The sequence below is a fragment of the Narcine bancroftii genome, chromosome 5 (genome assembly GCF_036971445.1).
Source record: "Narcine bancroftii isolate sNarBan1 chromosome 5, sNarBan1.hap1, whole genome shotgun sequence".
Lineage (NCBI taxonomy): Eukaryota > Metazoa > Chordata > Chondrichthyes > Torpediniformes > Narcinidae > Narcine > Narcine bancroftii.
The window spans coordinates 188496348-188520505 of NC_091473.1; the positions used below are offsets into that span (position 1 = coordinate 188496348).

Below are 24158 nucleotides of genomic sequence, written 5' to 3' on the forward strand. Positions count from 1 at the left end.
TCAACGAGCACCGCCCCTATCACGTGATCAAACTGATCGGCAGGCGGCTGCGGCAAGGAATTGGGAGGATCTCCGCTCCTGCCCGCTGTTGTGGTGTGGACGCTTCGCGACGGGGGCCGGGCGCCGGGCATCACGTGACCAATCTGATTGGCAGGTGGCTGCGGCATGTGATTGGCAGGCTTCCCGTCTCTGGGACCCCTCTCCCTCCTCTTTCCCGCTGCTCTTGGTGTTGTCGCCGCCGCGGGTCTTGGTTCCCCTTTTTTCTCTTTCCGGCCCCAATGGACTCTGCTGTGCAGCTCCGGCAGAGGCAGTATGGCGCCGCTCTGCCCATGGCAGGTGAGTGGGTGCGATACGGCCTCGGGTGGAATCAAACTTAGCGCGGCGTGCTACTAGGCGCGCCGTCCGCTCCGAGGCCTTGGCCAGGCGGAACGGTTCATCGTGTGGGTGGGTGGGCCGGGGTGGTGGAGGTGGGGTGCCTTTGTCCCGGCCGCCACCTCGTTCTACCCGGCGGCCGTTGAACGGTCGTTCCTGTGACGTCACATCGTGGCCGCCATCTTGTTGCCGCCGCCATTTTATTGCTTTGCTGGGGAGAGTGCACCCCCTCTTGAGACCTTCCTGCACCCCTTCTCTTCCCCCTCCCGCCATCACACTGTGGTCCTCTTGGTGCTCCCTGGTTCGCGCACCTGTATCCATGAATGAGGAGGTCACGTCCTGGGGGAGGCTGGTCCATGCATGGGCTGATAGGGGTCTCAGATATGCTCCCTGTGGGAGTTTAAGATACAAATGGGTGGAAAAGCAACGTGTAGATGAATGGGCGTCTCTGCGTGACAGAACTGGTGAGTGCGAGGTTGACTTTGGGTGTATATTTCTGTAATTTGGGTGCAGATACATGTGTTGGCTCTGTTGAAGGTAAGTGATTGGGGCTACAGGTAAGGAATTGTGGCTACTCGTAGGAGTGAGGGCAAGAAACAACATGCAGCAGACCAGCATCTGGATTTGGGGGGAGAGGGGGAAAGAATTGATATTTTGGATTGAAACCCTTCATCGAGACAAAGTTTGATGGGTATGGCTTGGGCTGGTGGTTGCTCACAGGTTGAGACTGGATCTGAGTCTTGCAACTTATGATGACTGGAATGTGTGTATGGTAATTGGACTGCACTATTGTGTTTTTTTAAATTAAGCTGCTAAATCCAAATTAAAGGTTATTTATATAGCTTGGAATTTGATATTTAAAAGACATTTACACACTGACACAGGAAAGGTTTAGAGGGATATGGACCGAATACAGACAAAGAAATGGAACTATCTGAGCTCGATAACTTGTTCAATACATACGTGCTAGAGAAACACAACAGGTCACACAGCATCCATGGGAAGTAAAGGGAAACCAATGTTTTAGGCCTGAGCCCTTTGTGTATTGCACTCGACCCCAGCATCTGCAAACTTTCTTCTTTAACTCCAGGTAGGTAACTTGAGAAACACTAACTGAGCAACGGCGAGATGTTAAAAGGGTCATAATTTCAGCTAGCCATTTCTATCCAGGATCCTACTTCCTCATTCTCTAACTTGATTATTCCAAAGTTTAACAACAAGCAACCTGTCCTTGCACTACAGATTGGTCCCTATACAAAAAAAAAATCGAGGGTTCTGGGGTTGCAAATATTAGGAAAGCTGGTTATCCCTTTAGTATGGTGCAAAAATAACAGTAATCTGATGGCATTATACAGCCTCTTCCCAACTTACGATCATCTATACATATGACTGGAATGAAAAGAATACAGTACAAGTTAGCATCACTGCCATCTATCGTTGGGGGCTGTTGGGGAGGCGGAGCAGGGGAGTGGGATCAGTGTTGGGACTGGTGGCAGGCTGTTGATCTCCGCATTGACCACACTGCTCTGCTCTCCTGGTCGTCCCCACAACCATCCCACCACCTTGCTCCCTCCTGACAGCGTGCCACCATCCCCCACACTGATCCCACTGCCCTGCTTCCAATGGAAGAATAATAAAACGTATACAGTGAAATTCTGACTACATCCATTTTGAGATCAGACTGGTCGGTCAGACCGGAACTCAGGCGTACGTCGGGGAGAATCTGTGTTGTGAGTATTTCTGGTTATTATGACTAAGGCTATGAAATCGTTGGTTGAAGGAATGTGTGAAGAAAGTATCTAATTAGCAACCTCATAAAGCATCAGTGGGGTATAGAATGTAGTTGAACATGTGAACTTCTGTTCATTATCTTGCTGATTCATCAGTACTTCCCTTGATTTCAGTTTTGGAGGTACATTATATGGTGGCTGCATTTGCATGACAAAATTCAAGTAGGTCACTTGATCCCTGAGGCCTGATCTGTTCGAGGTTGATCTGCCCTGGGGCATCTCACCTGTACAGGTTCCCCATTAATTCATGTTTTTAAAAAAAGTTCTGACATACAGGATTCCAATGATTCACGGCCCTCTGGGCAAAAGTTTTTGTTCCTCTAACAGTCAACCTGTTATTGAACCTTTCTCTAGTCTTTTAAACCTGAGGATGTGGCTGCTTTATTGCTCCTTTCCCTTAAATATCTGTGCTCCTTTAAATATCTGTAAAGTCTCAAATGAGATTGCCTCTTTCCTCTTAGAAGAATACTTAGAAGATTAATACTCAAAAACTAATTTCATATATAAATATAACTCCTCAGGTTATCGAAAAGTACTTGAATGTATTTCCAAAAAAACGTACAATTGCAACAAGACTTCCTTGCCTTACTCTTGTACTCCAATGTCTTTGCATTACACATTGACGTGATTTGCTTTTTGCATTGAGGAGTGGGGGATCTGGGAATGTAGGTACATAATTTCCTAAAAGTGGTGACACAGGATTGTAAAGCTTTTGGCACACTGGCCTTCATAAAACAAAAATATTGAATACAGAATTTGTGATGTTATGGTCAAGTTGTACATGACATTGGTGAGGCCAAATTTGAGGCAGTTTTGGTCACCTAACTACAGGAAAAATATCAATAAGATTGAAAGTGCAGAGAAGAATTACAAGGATATTGCCAAGACTTGAGGAATTTAATTACAGGGTTAAGATTTTCTTCCCTGGAGCATAGAAGAATGAGGGGCGATTTGACAGGTGCACAAAATTATGTGGGTTAGATGAAATTAATCCAAACCAGGCTCTTTTCACTGAGGTTAGGTGAGACAAGGGTGAAAAGTGACATTATGGGGAACACCTTCAGGCAGAGAGTGGTGGGAGTGTGGAGCGAGCAGCCAGCTGGTGGTGATTGCGGCTCTGTTTTGACATTTAAGAAAAATTTGGACAGGTACGTTGATGTGAGGTAGATGGAGGGCTATGGTTTGGATGCAGGTCAATGAGACTGGGCAAAATAATAGTTTGGCACAGACGAGGGGCCTGTTTCTATGCTGTAGTATTCTATGGTTCTATGCATTTGAGTACAGGTATACCCCACTTTACAAAACTAGAGCACTCCTTGGAAACCTTTCGTAAGCTGAAATGGCATAAAGTGAAACCCCGTTCACTACTATTGGAGGCTATTTTTGTAAAAGCAAAAACCCATTCAAATCCTTTAGTAAAAGTGAACACAGCTTACTTTGTAAAAGCAAGTTTTTGTATTTCGATTATTTGTAAAGTGGGGAATACCTGTATTTGTACTCTGAGCCAGCAGACTAATTTTGCCTATTATTTTTATTTTAACATTCTGTGCAAGCAATTTTGTGCAATGCACAAAAATTCTGGATGAACTCAGGTCACACAGCATCATTCAAAAGCAAGAGTCTGTTGATGTTCGGGCGAGAACCCATCATTGGGGAAAGATCAATTTCCTGATGAAGGATTCCAGCTCAAAATGTCGACAACCCATTGCTTTCCATGGAAACTGCATGACCTACTGAGTTTCTCCAGCATTTTTGTCTATTGTTCAAGTTCCCCACCATCTGCAGATTCATTGTTAACAAGCAAATAACTTTTATTTACTTGCATTAACATTAATTTCTCACCTCATCTATTTGTTAAAGTATTCTATATAGTTTTGAATATATATATCCTTCTCACAGTCACTTTGACCAATGTCTTTTCCTCAGTGGCAAATCTGGATAACATAAGAGGAAGCTTCTTCACTCAGAGAGGGGTGGTTGAGTGGAATGACCTTCTGGAAGAGATGGTTGCTGCAGGGTCAATTTTGTCATTTAAGAGGAGGTTGGATGAGTACATGGATGTGAGGGGGTTGAAGGATTATGGGCAGGGAGCAGGTAGGTGGAAATAGTGAAGCTTCACTTAAATCAGTGCGGACTAGAAGGGCCGATATGGCCTGTTTCCGTATTGTAATTGTTATATGGTTATACCTTGCACTATTAAATTTGAATTTTTATAGACCACTGATCTTGATGTCATTGACAGTGGTCTCCCATCTGATATAAAAAGTTTTTTTTTGCAGTTTTCTTTATATAAACCAACTCGTCTAAATATGGTTCTGTGATTTATTTTTGGGATGAAATGAGCATTGTTTGGGAGTAAATAAATGGGAGTCCATGGTATTACACGAAACACTATTGTGGGAAAAGCATTGGCATGAAGCAGAGTCGGAATGCAAGGATCATATTCTGACTGGCTGCTAGTTGCTTGTGGTATTTCACGGTGTTGGGGCTGCTTTTAATGTTGTAATTAATGATTTGGATAATGGGATGAATGTCAGATGATACGAAGATAGGTAGAGGAGCAGGTAATGTAGAGGAAACATTGGAGGCTACAGAAAGACAAATTAGGATAATAGGCAGAGAAGTGGCAAATGAAATATGATGTTGCAAACTTTACAGTCATGCATTTTGGTTAAAAAAAATATACAGGCAGACTTTTTTTAAATGGGGGGAAAAATGAAAATCTCCCGACGTGAAGGGACCTGAAAGGACTCTTGCAGGATAGCCTGATGGTAAACTTGCATTTGAGATGGTAGTGAAGAAGGCAAATTTAGTGCTGGTGTTCATTTCAAGAGGAATAGAAAACAAGAGCAAGGATGTGATGTTGAGGCTTTATAAGGCACCAGTGAGGTCTCACCTGGAATATTGTGAGCAATTTTGGCCTCCTCATTTAAGAAAGGATGTGCTGACATTGAGGAGGGTTCAAAGGAGGTTAACTGGAATGAATCTGGGAATGAAAGGATTATATGAGCAGTGTTTGACAGCTCTTGGCCTGTATTCTTTGGAATTTAGGAAAATGAGAGGGGGATCTCATTGAAACATTTTGAATGTTTTAAGGAACACACAGAGTAGATGTAGAAAGATGGTGGGAGAGACTCAGACAAGAAGGCCCAACTTCGGGATTGAACAGATGTGTAAGAATTTTTTTTAGCCAGAGAGTGGTAAATCTGTGGAATTTGTTGCCAAAGGCGGTTGTGAAGACCAGGACATTGGGTGTTTAAGGCGGAGATTGATAGGCTCTTGATTTGCCACGGCATAAAAGGTTATGAGGAAGGAGAAGTCTGGGCTGTGGGAAAATGTGTTGAATATCCCATGTGTTACAATGTATTTAAAATTCCTCCTTATCTGACAGTGTGTTGTCAGTTCCAATTCAGCGATGAATGGTGAATGTTTGTAATGGGATATCTGGGATGTCTTTTGCTGGGCTGAAGAACATTGATATCTAGGTTGATGTTTATTCTCTTGTGTAGCAAGATGCAGTGATGAAGTTTGTTTTGGAAGCAGTTCAGCTCGATAGCCCATCTGATGCCCACCTTTTAATTTTTAATTTAGACATACCGCATGGTAACAGGCCATTTCGGCCCACGAATCTGTAATGCCCAATTAACCTATGCCCCAGAACATACTGCTGGGCTGAAATAGCCTGTTACCATTGCTGTATGTCTAAATTAAAAGGTTGGCTACCCCTAGTCTATATTATGATTTTGAGCATCTTTATCATCCTTCATTGGTCCAATGAAAATAACCTCCGACAGCAGGATCCTTGTGATCATAGTCATGGCTGGAACTTGAGACCTGTGTGAACAACTGGCCAGAGTTGTTTTTAGGTAGCCTCAGTGGTCCGGGGTCACCATCTGCTTCAAAAGGACCACCAAGCCCAAGAAGAGCAAAGTGAAGTGCCTCCAAAACCATCCGCTACTGGCTTTGACATTGATGGTGATGTGTTTGGAGAGGCTGCTGATGCATCACATCAACTTGACCAGTGGTACTCACATCAACAGTGGTGTTCTGAAAGGCTGGTGTTGAAGCATATCCGCTCCAGTCTGAGCGGCGACATGAATCCATTCCAATTTGCCAATCGTAGCAACAGGTCTATGGCTACATTTAACACCATCCCCTCAAAACTGATCGAACTCTAAGACATGGGACTCGAAGTGTGATTTGATCCTTGATTTCTTCACTTCTAGACCACAACCTGAAGATTGGCAAGAACATCTCCTGGAGCACCACATAGCTATGATCTTTCTCCCCCTGCTGTACTCACTTTACATCTATGACTGTGTGGCTCAGTTTGACACCATCTACAAATTTGTTGATGATACCACTGTATAAAAAGAAGCGATGAGTCATCATACAGGAGGGATATTGAAAAATTGGCTGAATGGTGAACCAGCAATAACCTTGAACTCATTGTCACCAAACCCAAGGAGCTGATTGTTGACTTCAGGAAAGGAAAACCAGAGATGTATGATCCAATGATCATTGGGGAATCAGGTGGAGATAAATTCTTGGGAGTCACTCTCTTGGGGGATCTTTCCTGGACCCAACACACTAATAGCATCTTGGAGAAAGCACATAGTGCCTCTACTTCCTCAGGATTTTGCGGAGATTTGGTATGACAAATTTCTACAAATGCGTAGTGGAAAGTGTGCTGACTGGCTGCATCACGGTCAGGTACAGGGATACCAATACCTCCAAGTGATGAGCTTTACAAGAGGTAGTGGACACAGCCCAGGTCATCACAGGCTAAACTCTCCCCACCATTGAGAACATCCACTGGGAACTTTGCAGCAATTTTCAAGGATTTACATCACCTGGCACTCGCTCTGTTCTCAGTGCTGCTGTCAGGAAAGAGATGTCGGTGCCACAAGACTTGCACCACCAGTTTCAGGAATAGCAGCTGCTGCCCATCCACCATCAGACTCGACAATAAACTCAATCAGTGACTTAAGGACTTCTACTTTTGTGCGTTATTTCCTCTGAATTGCACATCGAGTTTGCATTTCTTTGTGTACAGTTTTTTTTTGCACTGCTGATAAGTGGTAATTCTGCCTGGCCCATAGGAAAAGAATCTCGGGGTTGTATGTGATGTCATGTATGTACTCTTGACAATAAATCTGAATTGGCTCCTATTCCAGAAAGGACCTGGACCCACATCATTCTCTCTATTGACCCAACAGGTCAATGGCAGATGCCAACTCACTGTTGACTACATAGCCTCATTCAGCTCTGCCTCCATCTAGCAATTTGCTGACAACACCATTATTGTTGTCTGAATAACTGGAGAGGCCAAGAGGCAGGGGTGACTAGAACCTTCAAGTTTGTGGGAGTCCATAATCTTAGAAGACCTTTCCTGGAGCCAGCACATTGAGTAGATTTGTCATGTCATTGAATACTCTTATCAAATTTTTACAGATGCACCATGGGAAGTGAACTGACTGGTTGCATTACAACCTTGTTTGGGAATTTGACTCCCAAGAAATACAGAATATGACAAACATAGCCAGGAGCATTACAGGCCTCACCTCCCATCCATTAAATGCATCTAAGCAAGGAATCACCTCAAGACGACAGCCAACATTATCCCCCATTGTCCTGGTCACTACCTCTTCTCATTGCTGCCTTCAAGCTGAAGACCAGGACTTCTAGGTCAAATGACAGTTTCTTTCCCACAGCTGCAGGTGTTGAACCTCCCATTGTCAAACTGATTAAGGACTGCTCTAATGCCACAAAGACTATTCCAAAGTCACTGTTTTTATGGATAACTTATTAAAAGTTATTCTTTTTAAATTTTTCTATTTTTTTTCTACGGCAAGTAAGAATATCGATACATCTGTACTTTGTAGAATGTACCTGACAGTAAACTTATCTTTGAGACCATTCTGCATCCATTCCTAAAATGTGGCACCCAAAACTTGATGCAATAGCTTTGGGCAAACTAGTGTTTTACAAGGTTTGTTGGAACCAGTTTGCTCTTTTTAATGATTTTCTCTCTGCTCTCTCATTTTGAATGAAATATGCAAATATTGCCCCAGATATGTTGTCCCTTTTTTTAAAAATTGTCCTTTTTCATTCAATTGTGGGATGTGTACTTTGCAGGCTGAGTTGCAATTATACAACTGTTGTTGAGAAAATAGGCACCTTCTGAAACGAATGCTGTTAAGGGGGATTTCTGCCATAATAACCTTGGGAAAATCTGTGACATACAGTCGGAGTGCAAGTCTGCAACTGTGTACATGAACATCATCCTAGTGGTGTAGGTCACAGTACTATTGGATATTTACCTGTTACTATAACACAGGTAGGTACTGATGGGTTTGGTTTGTAATCATTTAATTCTGGGTGTGTACTTGCCAATACAATATAATCTTGGTGTCTAGGTGGGAATATAATTATTTTTGTTATTGAAATAACATGGCAGAGGTTGTTATTGATTGTGTAAAGTAAGGCATGTAGTGACATTGAAAAATTACAGTGACTTATTTTTCATTGCTTATTAATTACTGGTCCAATCAGTTTGCTAATTGCATGATTTGTTGTTTTCTTTCAGACCATCAAAGTCTCATAATGTCTGCCCCATCAACACCAAAGATTGTGCTGAAAAGCACAACCAAGATGTCACTGAATGAGCGGTGAGGCAGCCGGCAGCATTTCAAGTGCCACTCGTGTAGCTGATTAGCAATTAAAGGATATATAAGTGCACAATGATTTCCAGGGGATTCATCATAGGAGACTATTACTCTTCTTGTATATTGCTGCTGCAGTAGTTGATGGCACTTAAATAAAGCAGTTATCAGGTGCAAAGAATTTTTTGGAGAAGGATGGTGATGATGCAGGGCTGTTGAACTGAACATAAGAACAAGCTGATTGTAAAAATGTGATTTTAATGGAAATTACACTAGTTGTAAGATTGCCGGCATGGTCTTGAACATCCTTATCCTTCATATACTTGAGGTTTTTTTTTGATAAATTTGAACACAAACTCTGGGTTGCAACCGCCTCCTGTGCTGTCCATGATGGACACATGAGCTAAGCTGTGTGGTCTGGTCTGTAAGAGGCAGCTGGTGGGCACTGTGATTGAAGTCCAAAGCCCTCCTGTGTACATCTGGAGGTCTTGTAAGTGGCACAAAATCTGCTCTATAACCTTTTTTCCGCTTTCATTTTGAACTGATTCCTTTCTTCTGCTTGGATTGTAAATATGACCTGCCATCTCCATAGATGGAGAGGTGTTTGATGGTATGCAGCTCTTACAACTTTATTTTTTTACTCCACTGGCTTAACAGTTCCATTCCTAATTGCTATAATAAACTATTCTTAACCCAGTTTTACTGAAGGCTTTGACTGCTTATTAGTAAAACAAGCGATTACTCTTTTATGAGCTGAGCAGGCCATTCATGGATGGTGAACGTGGAGAGAAAAGGAAGAAAAAGTGGGAAGGAAGTTTTTCCAATGAATGCAGGATCCTGCTCAGCCTGTAAAAGGCTTAATTAGAGGAGATCTCATCAACCTTGATATTTGGAACGTTGGGGCGTGTAGAGAGTAATTAAAAAAAAATAATCACAGGAAAGTGAGTTTCAAAGCAAGATAATAACTTTGAGAGGGGTGTTGATTCTTAAGGAGAATGTGATCTAAACTGGAATCATGTGTTTCACTCAAAAAATTTGAAAACATATGCAATAAAGTAGAGGAGAATTCTGCCCCACTAAAAGACAAGATGAAAATAGGAAAGCAAAAAGGTGTGGGGAATACAATCAGATTTGAATAAATGGGTACTTGTTTATCAAAGTTTCAAAGAGATTGATGATGGTGGATGTTTTTGGAAGCAGTGCCTGGAAACTGAAGTTAGTGTGATTTCAAATAGGAAAGTAATTTCTATTGATTTCTTTGGAAAAAGTAACAAGATAACTGATAGTGCTATCATGGATCTTGTTTGTTGAGATTTTCTAATAACCTTGAATAAGTTGAAGGATACTAGTCCTGTGGATAATTGAGGTATACAAAGTCAACAAAGTGACAAGTCTGGAATCTACCAGCAGAGGTGCACATTACTAAAAGTTGACAAAGCAAGAAAATAAATACTGTAATGATACCAGAATTTAGATGTTATGCAGTCAGAAAAGATTGAACCGTTTGGATCTTATTCCTCTTTGGTGGAGGGGTGGAAATAGATTGATCTTTGGAAAGTTTTTTGGGGATAATATTGAGAGATTTTCAGCATAAAGGGAGGCCAGAAATTGTGGCTATTCTATGTTAAAACCATTTGGGAATGACTTCACCCATGGAATGGGCCAAATGTGGAGAATGGGTAATGATTGAGATGACCAAGACAGTGAAAGGAACAGCTGTTGTTGATAGCTGTTGACTAAGAAAGGTTTGGGGAGTTGGGGGGGGGGAATCTGTCTGGAGCCATTGTCCCCCTGAATGAAATGGTTTTTCCCTATTTATACTAATTTAGTATATAGCTTTCTTTCCCGGAAAGAAAGTAGGAAACCTATCCAATTATCAACCTCTGGCTTAACTAGTTGTTTCAGGAGAATTTGCTGTTATTTGGGAAACTGATGTCCTTTCGGGATTGATCTGAAATTAGTGTATTGTAATATTCTGTCCTTTTGCTGATGTGAACTAGAGCAATTGGGATGTCTGTACCTGTAGATCAATGCACTCCTTTAGTTATCTTCACTCCTGTGAGAAGGCCAGTTTTGAAGCCTTGTTAAACTCATCTGGTTAGTTGGTTTTTAAAAACCGATTTTATGAATATATAACTAGTTAATAACTTTCACCGAGGTTGATGAAGGTCTTGCTACTTGGTTCTCTTGCGCTAGTTGCAAATGATAAACTTCAGTAGTTTTGAGTGTAGTCCATTTGGTGATTGTATCAGAAAGAGCACAGAATTGTAAATATCTGCCTCCCTGTAGAATTTGGTATTTGGAAAGCTGATGCCTTGAGTGGGCGGTTCTGAAATGGTGCATTTTGTTTGAAGCGTACTACTTTCTTTTAATGCTTTGTGCTATTGCTGTGTCTTTCAGTTCTCCAACTAACTTTGCTCACTTTATCCCTCCTTTCCTTGGAGCCAGTGTTTTCCCTTGCTCTCTTGATTTTTCTCTTTCTGCTATTGTATGCTTGCATTTTTCTCTCTGATAACACACCTGCGATGGTTGCAACCCCAGACTTGCAAGGGAGTGAATGCATTTAACAACCAAAACAGTGTGCCACTTGTCTCTAAACAGAAAAGAGGTTATCACTGGGAACTGGGGCACCATAGCTGAGGGGCTCGAGTTGCCTTTAAGAGTTGTGTGTATTTAAACCTGTTTAAACCACTTCTGTTCAACCTTGAAGCTTTACCAACATGCTGAAGAACAAACAGCCTCCAACCGTGAGCATCCGTGCAACGATGCAGCAACAGCAGCTGGCGAGTGCCAGAAACCGCCGGTTAGCGCAGCAGATGGAGAACAGACCCTCTGTCCAGGCTGCTCTGAAGCTGAAGCAGGTGAGCAGCAACTTCCCGGTGACCATTTTCCTTTCCCCAGTTCCCATGGCATGCACCATTACTCCTGACGGCCTTGTGCTCTCCAGCCACACGCAAGCGTTGTTGAGATTGGTCTCTTTCCCCCTCTGGAGGGAAGCATATGATGACTTCACCAAGATCAGATGGCAAACAATTATCTGTGGGGAAATGGATTCGGGAGCCTGCACTCGCACCGAATCATTTGAATTATCCGGACTGACTATGCATTGGTTCCTGGGAGCCACTGTATTTTAATGCAGGATTATCAATGCTCACTGTCCAGTATTGGAAATAAACGTTCGGGTTACTGATCCATCACAAGAATCAGGATGTTTCTCTGACGAGTTTTTCCAAAATGAATAGAGATGTTGCATCGTTTCCACAGTGTGTAATGGGAGGAAAGTCGAGGATTGGAGATAATTGGCATTAAATAGCGCCTGAAAAAAAAACTTTTCAGTAGTGCCCAAGTCTCAAGATTGACACATCCAACATTTTTCTACATGTTAACAGAAAGCACCCAAATTGTCGAAGGCTTGGTGAGTTTCCGATTCATTCTGTGCAGGGTTTGTTTGGTTACCAGGGTGATGCTACACTGGGAGGATTGTATGTGAATTGGTGGAACTCCATTTAAGTGGTTTCATTCTGAATTTTAACAATTTTGTGAACTTTATGCTCATTCATCACATGGGATTTCCCTTAACAGCAAGGTTTGCTGGAGAGCACCAGACTCTGATGCTTGGAGACTTATTAGCTCCGTGGGAAGTACTGGAGTTTGGAGGCCAGGTGTCCACATTGTCCATTTGACCAGCTGTTGCCATTTCTATCAAAAAGAATAATTTTCCCACCAACTCGAGTGTTTAACAGAACAAATGTTACAGCTCTCATTTGCTTAATTGACAGAATCTATAGTCTGCATGTTGCTGAATCTCTTAACAGACTTCTGTTTACACAGAGGCTATGAAACTCACTGAGGAAAAACTGGAATGAAGATTGTTCTCTCTCACTTCACAGGATTTTCTGTGATAATTTAGGCACAGTGGTGGATAAGACTTGAGCTATTATATGCATCCTTCAGCCCATTCCATTGTTCAGGTTTTACAAGGTTGAGCCAAGACCTGATTTTGTAGATCTACCTTTGCTGGGATTGCACAACCCTTACATATCACTTGGATTAAAATTAAAATCCATGCCACCATTGGCACATAAAGATATTTCCCAACTTGTTGCTTAATCTTAAAAGTAACACTGTAATATTTGTGGCATTCAGCACTTGGTCTCTGGGTAAATCCATGCAGCAGTCCTTCCAAGACCAGTACAGTAAAACACCTGGTATTTGGCAGCTAATGGTAAATGCCAGAAAATTGAGTTTTCTGATTGCTTGAGACTCACTTTTACAATGCCTAACTAATACATTAGCAATAAAGTTTTAAAGGCCAAAATACTATACTATTTTTACACAGAACAAACTTCACTTGCATGAATACATGAACCTTAAAGCATTTTAGTTTGTTTTCAGTAACATTTTGAAAACATTTAACGTAGCTGCATATGCAGGTTCCTTCTAAAAGACTAACAATTACATTACAGAAAATTAACCCCTCCCACCCCAAGTTTACAGATAAATCCTTTCTAATATTTAATAAACTAATATAGATAAAGACTCTTACTAAGCAGGGATAAGGAGACACTTTAAGAGAATTGGCCCAACAGTGAGCAGCATCAACTAGCTCTTCATCCTGGGCAACACCTTTTTACAAACACAACTTTATTCAAGCAACTGCTACAAGCAAACCACGACCAAGGCACTCCGCTGGCTCAATATTTGCTCCCATCTTCAAAGGGTTTGCGATCACAAGAGAAAGGAACAAGCAGGCCATTCGGCCCTTTGAGTCTGGTCCATAAATCCACCCTGAGCTAAACTGTTCTCGCATCCACTTCAGGGAACGAATACTATTTTGAACCTATTTAATTTTGTATTTGTTTTTATTTAAATTTTTATTTATTTTCCTTGATTGTTTTTGCGGGTTTCTTGAGGTTGACAGTTGCTTGAATTCTAGATGACAGGTTTTACTGTATATCGTTTCCAAAGGGTGGTGTTCAGTAAACTCTGCATACCCCCACACCCCCTTGTTTTCTAATCTTCCAGATATGAAGGCTTGTGTCTCATTAAGATTTTATTTCTTTCTGTAGTTGAGCACAAAATCTTAATTTACATGGATGGATCTCTGAGTATCTGTACCTTTGGCTTCTTGCATCTTAGAAAATACTCCTGTTTTTGGGAGTGGCTTATTTCCTTGGGGTATGAACGGTCTCAAACAACTTTTAGAGGCTGGAGGAATTAACGCAGATCTATGTGAAATGGGAACTGAGGCCATGTTTTGCTTCATGGCAGCAGGGTTGGAGGTTGCAAGATTTCAACCCTGCTGGCATTTGGGTGCTAGTGCCAGCAGGATTGAAATCTTGCAACCCCATTCATGATGCCTGCTTGCTCTTGGGTGGGGTGGCCCTTGTCAGCTGCGAGCCTACCTTTGGCAGAGATCCATCTTGTAAGGCGCACGCTGTAGCAGTGTGTGGTGAATCTCTGACTGCTTCAGTGTTTTAAAAAAAAAGTTAATTGTGTAACTTTATGGCCCAGAAGAGTCTGAAACAGCGACTAGGTAAGAGCAACATTCAAGCAAGACTGGGACGACCGGTGGGGGCGCTGGCTCGCGGACCCATTGTTGGTCGGGGATCACCAAGAGGAGGTGTGCGCCTAGGTCGTGGCGGAAGAGGTGGTGTGAGAGGAGGCCTTCCTCTTCGAGGTAGGTGGTGCTGTGCTGGTCATGAGCTGTTTTTCATGGTACTGTATTAAATTACTCAGGTGTTTAGTGTGTTCAGTTTACAGGAAGGATGCAGTGGCTGACCTATTTTGTAACATCAGTGTGCATGGACCCAGGTGGAATAATCAAGGCAGGAGGTTGACCACAATATATTGTATCATAGCAAATCAAAAGTACCCAATTGGCTGATACTTCAAGGATGCTAAAGGCAAACTTTTGCCTTTGTTCCATTGCTACAAGTTAAATCTAAAGAGTTAAATGTTTTTTTTTCTCCCACAGATGTAGGTCCTTTGCCCCTCAATCGCCACTATTTTTCTGTTTCTCCATCTTTTCTAGCCCTTCCAAACCCAGAAAAATAAAGTGTACGTGTTCTGTTGCAAAGAGGCATTTTCTAGACTTGACCCTGATATTTGCAGGAAGCCTGGTTTGATTGCCTCCAGGTGTGAATGACGAGGCATTGGGGGTCCTGGTGAATTTAGTGGTGTACCCTCAATCCTGCCTGGAAAGGGGAAAATAGAGTTGGTGGGATACAGATAATCAGATTGTGGGGTGTAGACACAGGCTGTCCTGTCATGTGGAACTGCTTTGTGCTGGACAGTGGAATAGTGCCCAGTTGAATGCATTACCATGCATTTGATGTGCCAGTGGTTGGCTTTAATGGAATACTGGGGTTTCAAGAACCAGGTCTCAATGAGGCTTTAAGATTTTTTTTGCCTTGGCAGCACCCAGCTTTCCCTTGGCTTTTGTTTTGGCCTCTGCTGGGCTGTCTCTGCTGTCAAAGCCAATAAATGTAAGTAATGCTAGCTGATTCTTTGCTTTAAAAAAAAAGTACTTTTTCTACATTGATCAAAAAGAGAACAAATTTACAAACTTCTGTATAGAAAAAGTATACATGGGTCCCTTTTTTAAAAAAAAATTAAAACATTTCCTTTTTTGCTGCTGCCAAATCAATCTATCACACTCACCAAAGTCCAAATCTTCACTTTATTTGTTCTGCTTTACAGTAAAAACACAATGCTGGATTAACTCAGCAGGTCAGATGTTTCGGACTTGAGCCTTTTGTCATTGGTTATTTATCTTTGCTCTTTAAAGTATATCTTATTTGACCTGAGTTTCTCCAGCATTGATTTCAACCATGATATCTACCGACGTTCGTATTTTACTCTTGTTCTGCATGCAGATGTCACCAAACAGTCGGAGACTCCAGACCCAAGTGGGCCGAGGGGAACAAGAGAGATATTTGCATGCAGTTACAAATGAGTGTGTAGCTGGTCTTGCACACTATCCTTAGCAGTTATCAGTGCATCAAATAATTGCCTTTAGCAGTTAGCAATACATGAAGTCTTTGGAACCACATCCATGCAAGGCAATTAATTAGATATTTCCCTTCCTTAGGTGTCCAAATACTTCAAAGCATGGCAATTAAAGGTGACACCATTTAACCCCTAACCTCTCACTACAAGTCACAGCATCATCTTTTTCTTTGAAGAAAAAACCCTATCCTGGATGTTTACCCTTTCTTGGCAATTATAACTAAATACATCTGCTCTCTTCAAGCTGCTTCCCTGAGGTGCTCTTCAATGTCCATGGAACTCTGGTTAAGAGTTTGGACAGGGGGTGATGGCAGAGATGCTCCACAAGCTGGAGTTAATGACAGGATTGGGTCGGGGTTGTCAACACCAAGGCAGGGACTGGTGCTAATTTGTATCTCTTCCCTGCCTCCATACAGCATCTTGTTGGGATGTTTGAATCTATTTCTCTCTGAATCCCTGGGGGTGCTTCTGGTCAGTCCTGCATTCCATGTCTTGGCTCATTTTTAAGTTTGACGATTTAAAGTTCTCCTCAGTATGCTGTACTGTTCATTTAAAAAGTATTTAAAACATTTAAGGACTGACCCCAGAATTCTTTCCATCCTCTTTCCCATTCACTGTACTTTCCCAGTAGTTGCTCCTTCACTGGTCTTTGGTTGTATTTCATGTCTATGAAGCAAATGAAGAGATGGAAGGTTGATCTAATATTTGTTTTTTTCCTCTCTTTGTAGGTCAGGGTTTAAACCGAGGGCGTGGTGGAGTCCCACGATTAGGGCTCAAGCGGGGTGGAATGAGAGGCCGAGGAGGTCTGGGCCGGGGTGGGCCACCTGGACGGGGAGGAATCAGTGGCAGAGGTGAGTGTTGGAATTGACTGAAGGAGGGTGTCATAGAATTTGGGCGTTAGGACACTGCAAACGTTTGTTTTGGTAGTTTTTGAGCAGGTTTCCAGCAGGGGAAGAACTGGAAGTACTTCAAATTTATTGTCAGAGTTCTTATATGACATCGCATAAAACCCTGAGATTCCTCTTCCTGTGGCCCAGGCAGAATTTCTACTTATCGGTTAAAAACTACTCATTAAAAGATATGTATACAAAAGAGAGGAATGTAAACAAGGAAGTGCAAACAAGCTACAATACAGAAAATAAATATGCAAAGTACAAATCCTTAAATGAATCCCAGATTGAGTTTGTTGTTGAGGGTTCTGATGGAGGAGGGGTAGCAGCTGTTCCTGAACTTGGTGGTGTGAGTCCTGTGGGACCTGTACCTCTTTCCTGATGGCAGCAGCAGGATCAGACCATGTCCTGTGTGGTGTGGATCCTTGATGATTGCTGCTGCTCTCTGACAGCAGCATTCCCTGTAGACAGATGTTCTGGATGGTGGGGAAGGTTTTGTCTGTATGTACTGGGCTTTGTTCCCTACCTTTTGCAGGACTTTTTGCTCTGGGTTATTGATGTTATACCAAATCTCTGCAAACTCCTGAGGAAGTAAAGGCGCTGACGTGCTTTCAGCATGACATTCATGTGTTGGTCCAGGAAAGTTCCTCTGAGATAATGACTTCCAGGCCTACTTGAACATGGGTTTCCACCTTGGCCTCTGACATGCAGGACAGGGCCTCTATCACAAACTCAAACCCTGGCTGCGGGAGCATGTGGGCCTCTTCCTCCATTCTCTGACTTTCCCAACTCTTGCCTCCCTCCCTTGGATCATTCCTACCTCCTACTTCCTGAACCCATCTTCCTCCCCTACCCCATTGAACCCCCCCTATCCCCTGTGAGACTGAATGTGCTGTCCTCAGTACAGGCCTCTGCTTTGTTCCCCCTACACCATAATGAGTTTTGCGCATACTGTGATGCTGAACTGTTGCAGTTAGTGCAACGCCTTTACAGCGCCAGTGATTGGGACTTGAGTTCGAATCCCGCGCTGACTGTAAGGAGTTTGTACGTTCTCCCCATTATCTGTGTGGGTTTCCTCTGGGGGCTTTGGTTCCCTCCCACCCTTCCAAAAGAAAATACAGGGGTTATAGTTAATAGGCTGTAAATTGAGTGGCATGGACTCGTAGAGCCAAATTTGCCTGTATCTTGCTGTTTTAAAAAAAAAATAACCTTCCATTGGCTCTGTCTCCATGCCTCCTTCCACAATTACTATTCTCCACCCCACCCCCAACGATAGATCCCTTCTCCCGCTTTAACCCTTCTTCCTCCTACTGGACACCTCGTTCCAGACATCTGCCTGTTCTGAACCTTTATATTTCCAACTGCCACTGTGATATCAACCATAGACTTCACTACTCCCCTCACTTATTCTCATCTCAACCCTCAGAACACTTGGCCATCCAGTCTCTCTGCACCAATCCGAACCTCACCATCAAATCTGCAGACAAGTGTGGCGCTCTTGTGATTTGGTGCACTGACCTCTTTCTGCCAAAGCTAGATGCCAACTCTCAGACACCTTACTTACCCTTCCAACAGGACTCCACCAAAAATCAAACAACTGTATCACACACCATCTCTGAACTGATCACTTCTGGTCACCTCCTTGGCACAGCCTCCAACCTTGTTTCCCAGCCCTGAACCTCCTCCCCACACCCCCCCCTCCAATTTCTACCTCCTACCCAAGAACCACAAACCCAATGGTCCCAACAGATCCATGTGGTCCTACCCACCACCAAGTTACCTTGACTGTTTTGTCCCTCTTAGTCCAGTCTCTCCCCATCTACATCTGGGACACTTCATAGCCCTCCATCACTTCAACAAATCCCAGTTCCTTGAACTTGATTGCCTCGTGTTTACCATGGATATCCAATCCTTCCATTGCCCATATTGAAGGCCTCAAAGCTTTTTATTTCTTTCTGGTCAATAGACCCAACCAGTCCTCCTTCATCATTGCCCTCCGGCTAGCAGAATGGGTCCTGACCCTCAATAATTTCTCCTTTGACTCATCCCACTTTCTCCAGGTCAAAGGGGTGGTCACGGGTACCTGCATGGGCCCCAGCTATGTCTGTCTTTTTGTTAGCTATGTGGAGCAATCCATGCTACAACCCTACACAGGCAAAGCCCCTCAAATCTTCCTCCACTACATCAGTGACTACTTTGGTGCTGCCTCACATACTCCTGATGAGCTCGTTGACTTCATCAACTTTGCTGCTAACTTCCACCCTGACCTCCAATTCGCATGGTCTATTTCTAGCAATTCTCTCCTGTCTCCATCTCGGGAGACAAACTCTCGACAGACAGCTTCAATAAATCCATCAACTCCCACAGCTACCTCGATGACACCTCTTCCCACCCTGTTCCCTGTAAGGATTCCATTCCATTTCCATCCGGGATGAGGACTTCCATGCCAGATCATCAGAGATGTCCTCCTCCTTCAAACTATGTGGCTTTCCCTCTACTATAAATAACAGCAGTCACTCGCATATCCTCCATTACCCACACATCTTCCCTGGCCCCCTCCACTGCTACAAGGGCAGGATTCCTCGTGCTTACCTACCACCCCTAGCCTCCACATCAATCCATCCTCTTCAGCCATTTCCACCACCTACTACGTGATCCCACCACTAGACACATTCCCTCCCGCCTTCTGCCGAGACCGCTCCCTCCATAATTCCCTTGTCTACTCCTCCCTCCCAATTGTCCCCTTGGGACATTCCAATAATTGCAGGGGATGCTCCACTTGTGCCCACGTTTTCCTCCCTACCACCATTCAGGGCCCCAAACAGTCCTTCCAAGTGAAGCAACATTTCACTTGTGAATCTGCGAGGATCATCCACTGCATTTGTGGTCTCCTTGACATCAGAGAGATTGGGCACAGACTGGGAGATTGCTTTAATGAGCACCTCAGCTCTATCCGCTGCAATACCATGGAAGGTGAAGGTATAATCATCTTCCACCCTGGTGTGGGGAGAATGAGACGAGCCCTAGATTTCTGACCTTTATTTTCAATTTAAACTTGAACATGGTTAATGGTAGGATACTTAATAGTGTGGCAGGACCAAATCCATAGATCTCTTAAGGTCATTGTGCAAGTTGATACTATAGTTAAGAAGGCTTCTGGCATGCTGAGGTTCGTTAGTTGGGGGATTAAGTTCAGGAGTTGTAGGTTAATGTCGCAGCTGTATAAATCTCCGATATTACCACACTTAGAATAGTGTGTCCAGTTCTGGTCACCTCATTACAGGAAGATGTGGAAGCTACAGAGGGGGCAGAGGAGATTTTCCAGGATGTTGCCTGGATTAGAAAACATGTCTTATGAGGCAAGATTAGCAGAGCTAGGGTTTTTCCTCTTTGAAGAGAAAGGAGGATGAGAAGTGACTTAATAGATTCAGAGAGACATAGATAGGGTGGACAGCCAGTGTCTTTTTCCTAGGGCAGGAGTAGCAAACACCAGAGGACATCTGTACAAAGTGAAGGGAGGAAAGTTTAGGACAGACATCAGGGGTACTTTTATTTAATAAAAAAGAATTGTGGGTGCTTGGAATGCACTGGAATAATAGGCACATGGATGAAAGAAAAATAGCAGATTATGGGGGAGGGAGGGTTTAGTCTTTTTTGGTAGGTATATATGGGTTGGCACAATGTTATGGGCCAAAGGACCTGTACTATTCTGTGATGTTCTATTCTCTGCCGATTTATGGTGTACAAGTTTGTTTCTTAACTCCTCCCTACTGATTCCAGCTGAAATGCCAGCACACATCCCTGGGTTCACACAAAAATAAACCACTTTCAAAAAGGTCTACAACAGCTGGAAACAAAAGATCAACTTTTTTGGCTTGCCAAGCTACATGGAAAGATGTGATCTAACTGAATAATGGCTCATACTTGAGGAATTAAAAAGCTTTTTCCCAGTCCCGTATATACACAAGTTTTACTTTGACTAAAGTTTCCTTTGCCAGAGATGTTAAGAGGTTTATAATTTAATTGAGCTTTGCCTCCATTTTTAAGAGCAGGCCCCACACGCTAACCAACTCTTGAAATTTTATATTTTTAAAATTTTTTGACATGCAACACGGTAACAGGCCCTTCCAGCCCATGAGCACGTGTGCCTAATTACACCCATAAATTTTGCGAAGGGTGGGAGGAAACCGGAGCACCTGGAGGAAACCCACAGAGACACTGGGACAATGTACAAACTCCTTACAGGCAGCGCCACAACAAAATCTCATCCCAACCAAATGATGAGTCGCTTAATTGTGTCTCTAGGTCGTGGCGGAATGATGGGTCGTGGCAGAGGAGGATTCCCAGGCCGGGGCAGAGGCAGAGGGCGAGGAAGAGGAGCAACCCGTCCCCCACTAACCAGAGAACAGCTGGACAATCAACTGGATGCATATATGTCAAAGACAAAGGGCCATCTTGATGCAGAGCTTGATGCTTACATGGCACAAGCTGATGGCGAAGCCAATGATTAGCAGTGTCGATCTGGGAGATGTTTGTTTTATGAATCATATTTGAACTTGAATTTGGGGAGGGAAGCACCCCAGGAAACAACGGCAAAAAACTAAAATGGAGACTTTTCAGGAAAGAAATAAGCTGATTGGAACTGCTGACAAACGGGCAGACTTCAAGGGTTTCGCTTTTTAATTGCTTTTCTTTATCCTTTTTACATTTTGTGAAGTTCACAGTTGCATTTGATACTCTTCTTTTCCCACTGCCCGATGATCATGACACTGTATAAAGTTTTCTCTTTCCTTGGAGACCCTTTGTTTTTAGATTAGAGATTCCATTAGCAACCTGCCACTTTGTGGTGGCAGCTGTTTATCATAAAATGTTAGAATTCGAAAGCTTTGCTCTTGTTTTTTCTCTCTCTGCAGACAATGTGCTTGTTTATTTTTCTGTCATCTCCCTTCTGGTCTTTGATCAGTGGGTTGTGACAGTTCCAAGGACTGATAAATGCTCTTGATTATCCAGGCTGCAGTTTCAAAGCACACGGGTGCTGGTGATCTGTGGGGTGCTGCAGGGTTTGATTAAGAATTTCATCGCAGGATAATGCTACTGTGCTACCAGCAATCCATCAAATCCAACCCCCATGTTTGGGGAGGAAGGGAGAGAGAGGTAAGGGAACAGCGAGGATTAGGCTGCAGCTGGTGTCCCAGCATTGTAGGATGAACAGGAATTCCTCTCCACTTGCTGACCTTGCTGCATTCCACTTGGGGGGTGGGGAGAAACCATCCTATCCCATCTGGTGCTCAATTTGGGGTCGATAGAATATTCCCCCATTTCCCCTGAAGTTCATCATGAAGGAGGGGACTTGGGCAGATGCTTGAATCTGGTTCAGAGCCATTTGGATGCATTGGATTCCGACAAGGATGATCAGTTGTAGAAACGAGTTGCTAATTCTTCTTAATGGAGTTTTTAAAAATTACATTTTCCTACGCTGCTGCTTACTGAGTTGTGGTGTGGATGTGGTGAAGCTCTGCTTTTCGTGTAATAGTTTGTTTCTTGTAACACTGGACAATGAAGATTTTGCTTCCTGAACATTTTTGGGTGCATTTTATGGATTTTGGGCTGCTGATCACGAAAATCACCTGAACCTTTTCCTATCACGTACTGTTTTTTTTTAAGATGTAACCTATTGTGATTTTTTTTTTCTCTTTTCTTCCTCCCCCCCCCCCCCCATCATATTTTAAGTATTTCAAGCATGCATTCCCACTTGGGTGTCTTCTCCACTGATCTTGGTGTAGTCAGTGACGAACATGATGAAAGGTTTCACTGGGATTGCGTCTATGGATAAGTGGTATCAGGGCAAGTGGAATCCATCAATGCTGGCCAACCATTGTTGGACACTGACACAAGAGGCATCAGGTGCTGAGTAGAAATGAAAATCAGCGGCCAAACCCTTTTAGGTCAATTAAACTAATGCAATGTGTCAGTGTCATGCAATTCAACATGCTAAATTCAATAAAAGTTAATGTTTCTCCAACTTTCTGTGTGATACAGCAAATTTGAAATTATCTTTGTGTTCAGCTTGAAGTTGTCTATCATAATCCCCTTTTTTTTTTAATTCAGGAAGCAAATCTTTTGAAAAATTTGTTGTCCAGTGTAACACTAGTTTCAGATGGTGAAAAAACACATTTATGATGGACAAGTTGATGTCCCTGCTTTTGTCCTACAGAACTCTCCTGGCAAGGGTCAGTGCTCTCAGCAGCAAATTGATATAAACCTCCATAGAACTTGGTTTCTAGTCTAGTTACTAGTTCATCTAACAGGCAAAGTTTGGTAAATTGACACTGTACCACCTGGTCTGTTTGGGAGATGGTTTGGATTTTGGTGGGGGTGGCAGATAGCACAACGCTATTACAGCACCAGAGACCCAGATTGAATGCGCCGCTGTTTTATAATTGGTTTGTGCATTATCTCCCCCATGTTTGCGTGGGTTTCCTCCCACCCTTAAACGTAGGGAGTTTCTAGGTTAATTGATCAGCCATGATCTCATTGAATGGCGGAGCAGGCTTGACAGGCTGGGTGGCCTACTCCTCCTATTTCTTGTGTTTTTATTGGGGTATTTGTATGGGCTTGTTGGCCAGAAGGGCCTGTTACCATGCTGTATGTCTAAATGTAAAATAAAATTTACAGTAAAGCCCCTGTGATCTGGAATTCAAGCAACTGGCAAAAAAATTGTGGTAAGTAAGTAGGTTAAAAAGTACAGAAGGTCAAAATTGGTGCACCTCGTTGTTATTTTGCCAATCACGCAACATGCAATCTCCAGCACCCAGCAAATACACTATTCTGGCATCTACTAATATCCATAGGTGCAAGATACCAGGGGTTTTGGAATATGGAACACTGCAGCACCAGTTGAGGCCCTTGATGTTGTTCTAACGAATATATTCCTTTTAAAAAAAAAAGTACTAAACCCTCCCTACTCTGTAACCCTTTATTTTTCTTCCATCCATGTGTCTATCTAAGAATCTCTTAAATGCCCCTAATGTTTCAGCCTCCACCACCATCCCTGGCAAGACATTCATGGCATCCACAACTCTTGCATTAAAAAAAACTTACCCCCGATGTCTCTCCTAAATTTGCCTCCCTTCACTTTGTACAAATGTCCTCTGGTGTTTGCTGATCCTGCCTTGGGAAACAGGTGCTGGCTATCCACCCTATCTATTCCTTGCATAATCTTGTAGACCTATTTAGTCTCTTCTCTTCCAACCACAGAGAAAAGTCCCAGTTCTGCTAACCTTGCCTCATAAAACTTATTTTCCAATCCAGGCAACATCTTGGTAAATCTCTGCAACCTCTCCAGAGGTTTCACATCCTTCCTATATTGAGGTGACTAGAACTGAATACAATACTCTGGTCTCACCAGAGATTTGTAGTGTTGCAACATG

General features: G+C 43.0%; 1 protein-coding gene across 5 annotated transcripts; it reads left to right on the plus strand.

Moving 5' to 3' along the window:
• The first annotated feature begins 23 nt into the window (after positions 1 to 23).
• On the plus strand, positions 24 to 21611 carry chtopa (chromatin target of PRMT1a). 5 transcript variants are annotated; one of them, XM_069940277.1, is made up of 6 exons: positions 24 to 154; positions 8752 to 8833; positions 11538 to 11688; positions 14342 to 14507; positions 16567 to 16689; positions 21034 to 21611. In XM_069940277.1, the coding sequence occupies exons 2-6, from the start codon at positions 8769 to 8771 to the stop codon at positions 21237 to 21239; spliced, it is 711 nt and encodes a 236-aa protein (XP_069796378.1). In that variant the 5' UTR covers positions 24 to 154; positions 8752 to 8768; the 3' UTR covers positions 21240 to 21611. The 5 variants fall into 5 exon arrangements, with proteins under 5 accessions (XP_069796378.1, XP_069796376.1, XP_069796377.1 ...); XM_069940275.1 differs by lacking the exon at positions 24 to 154 and adding an exon at positions 161 to 336; XM_069940276.1 differs by lacking the exon at positions 24 to 154 and adding an exon at positions 161 to 336 and having other exon boundaries at positions 14345 to 14507.
• Positions 21612 to 24158: the final 2547 nt, after the last annotated feature.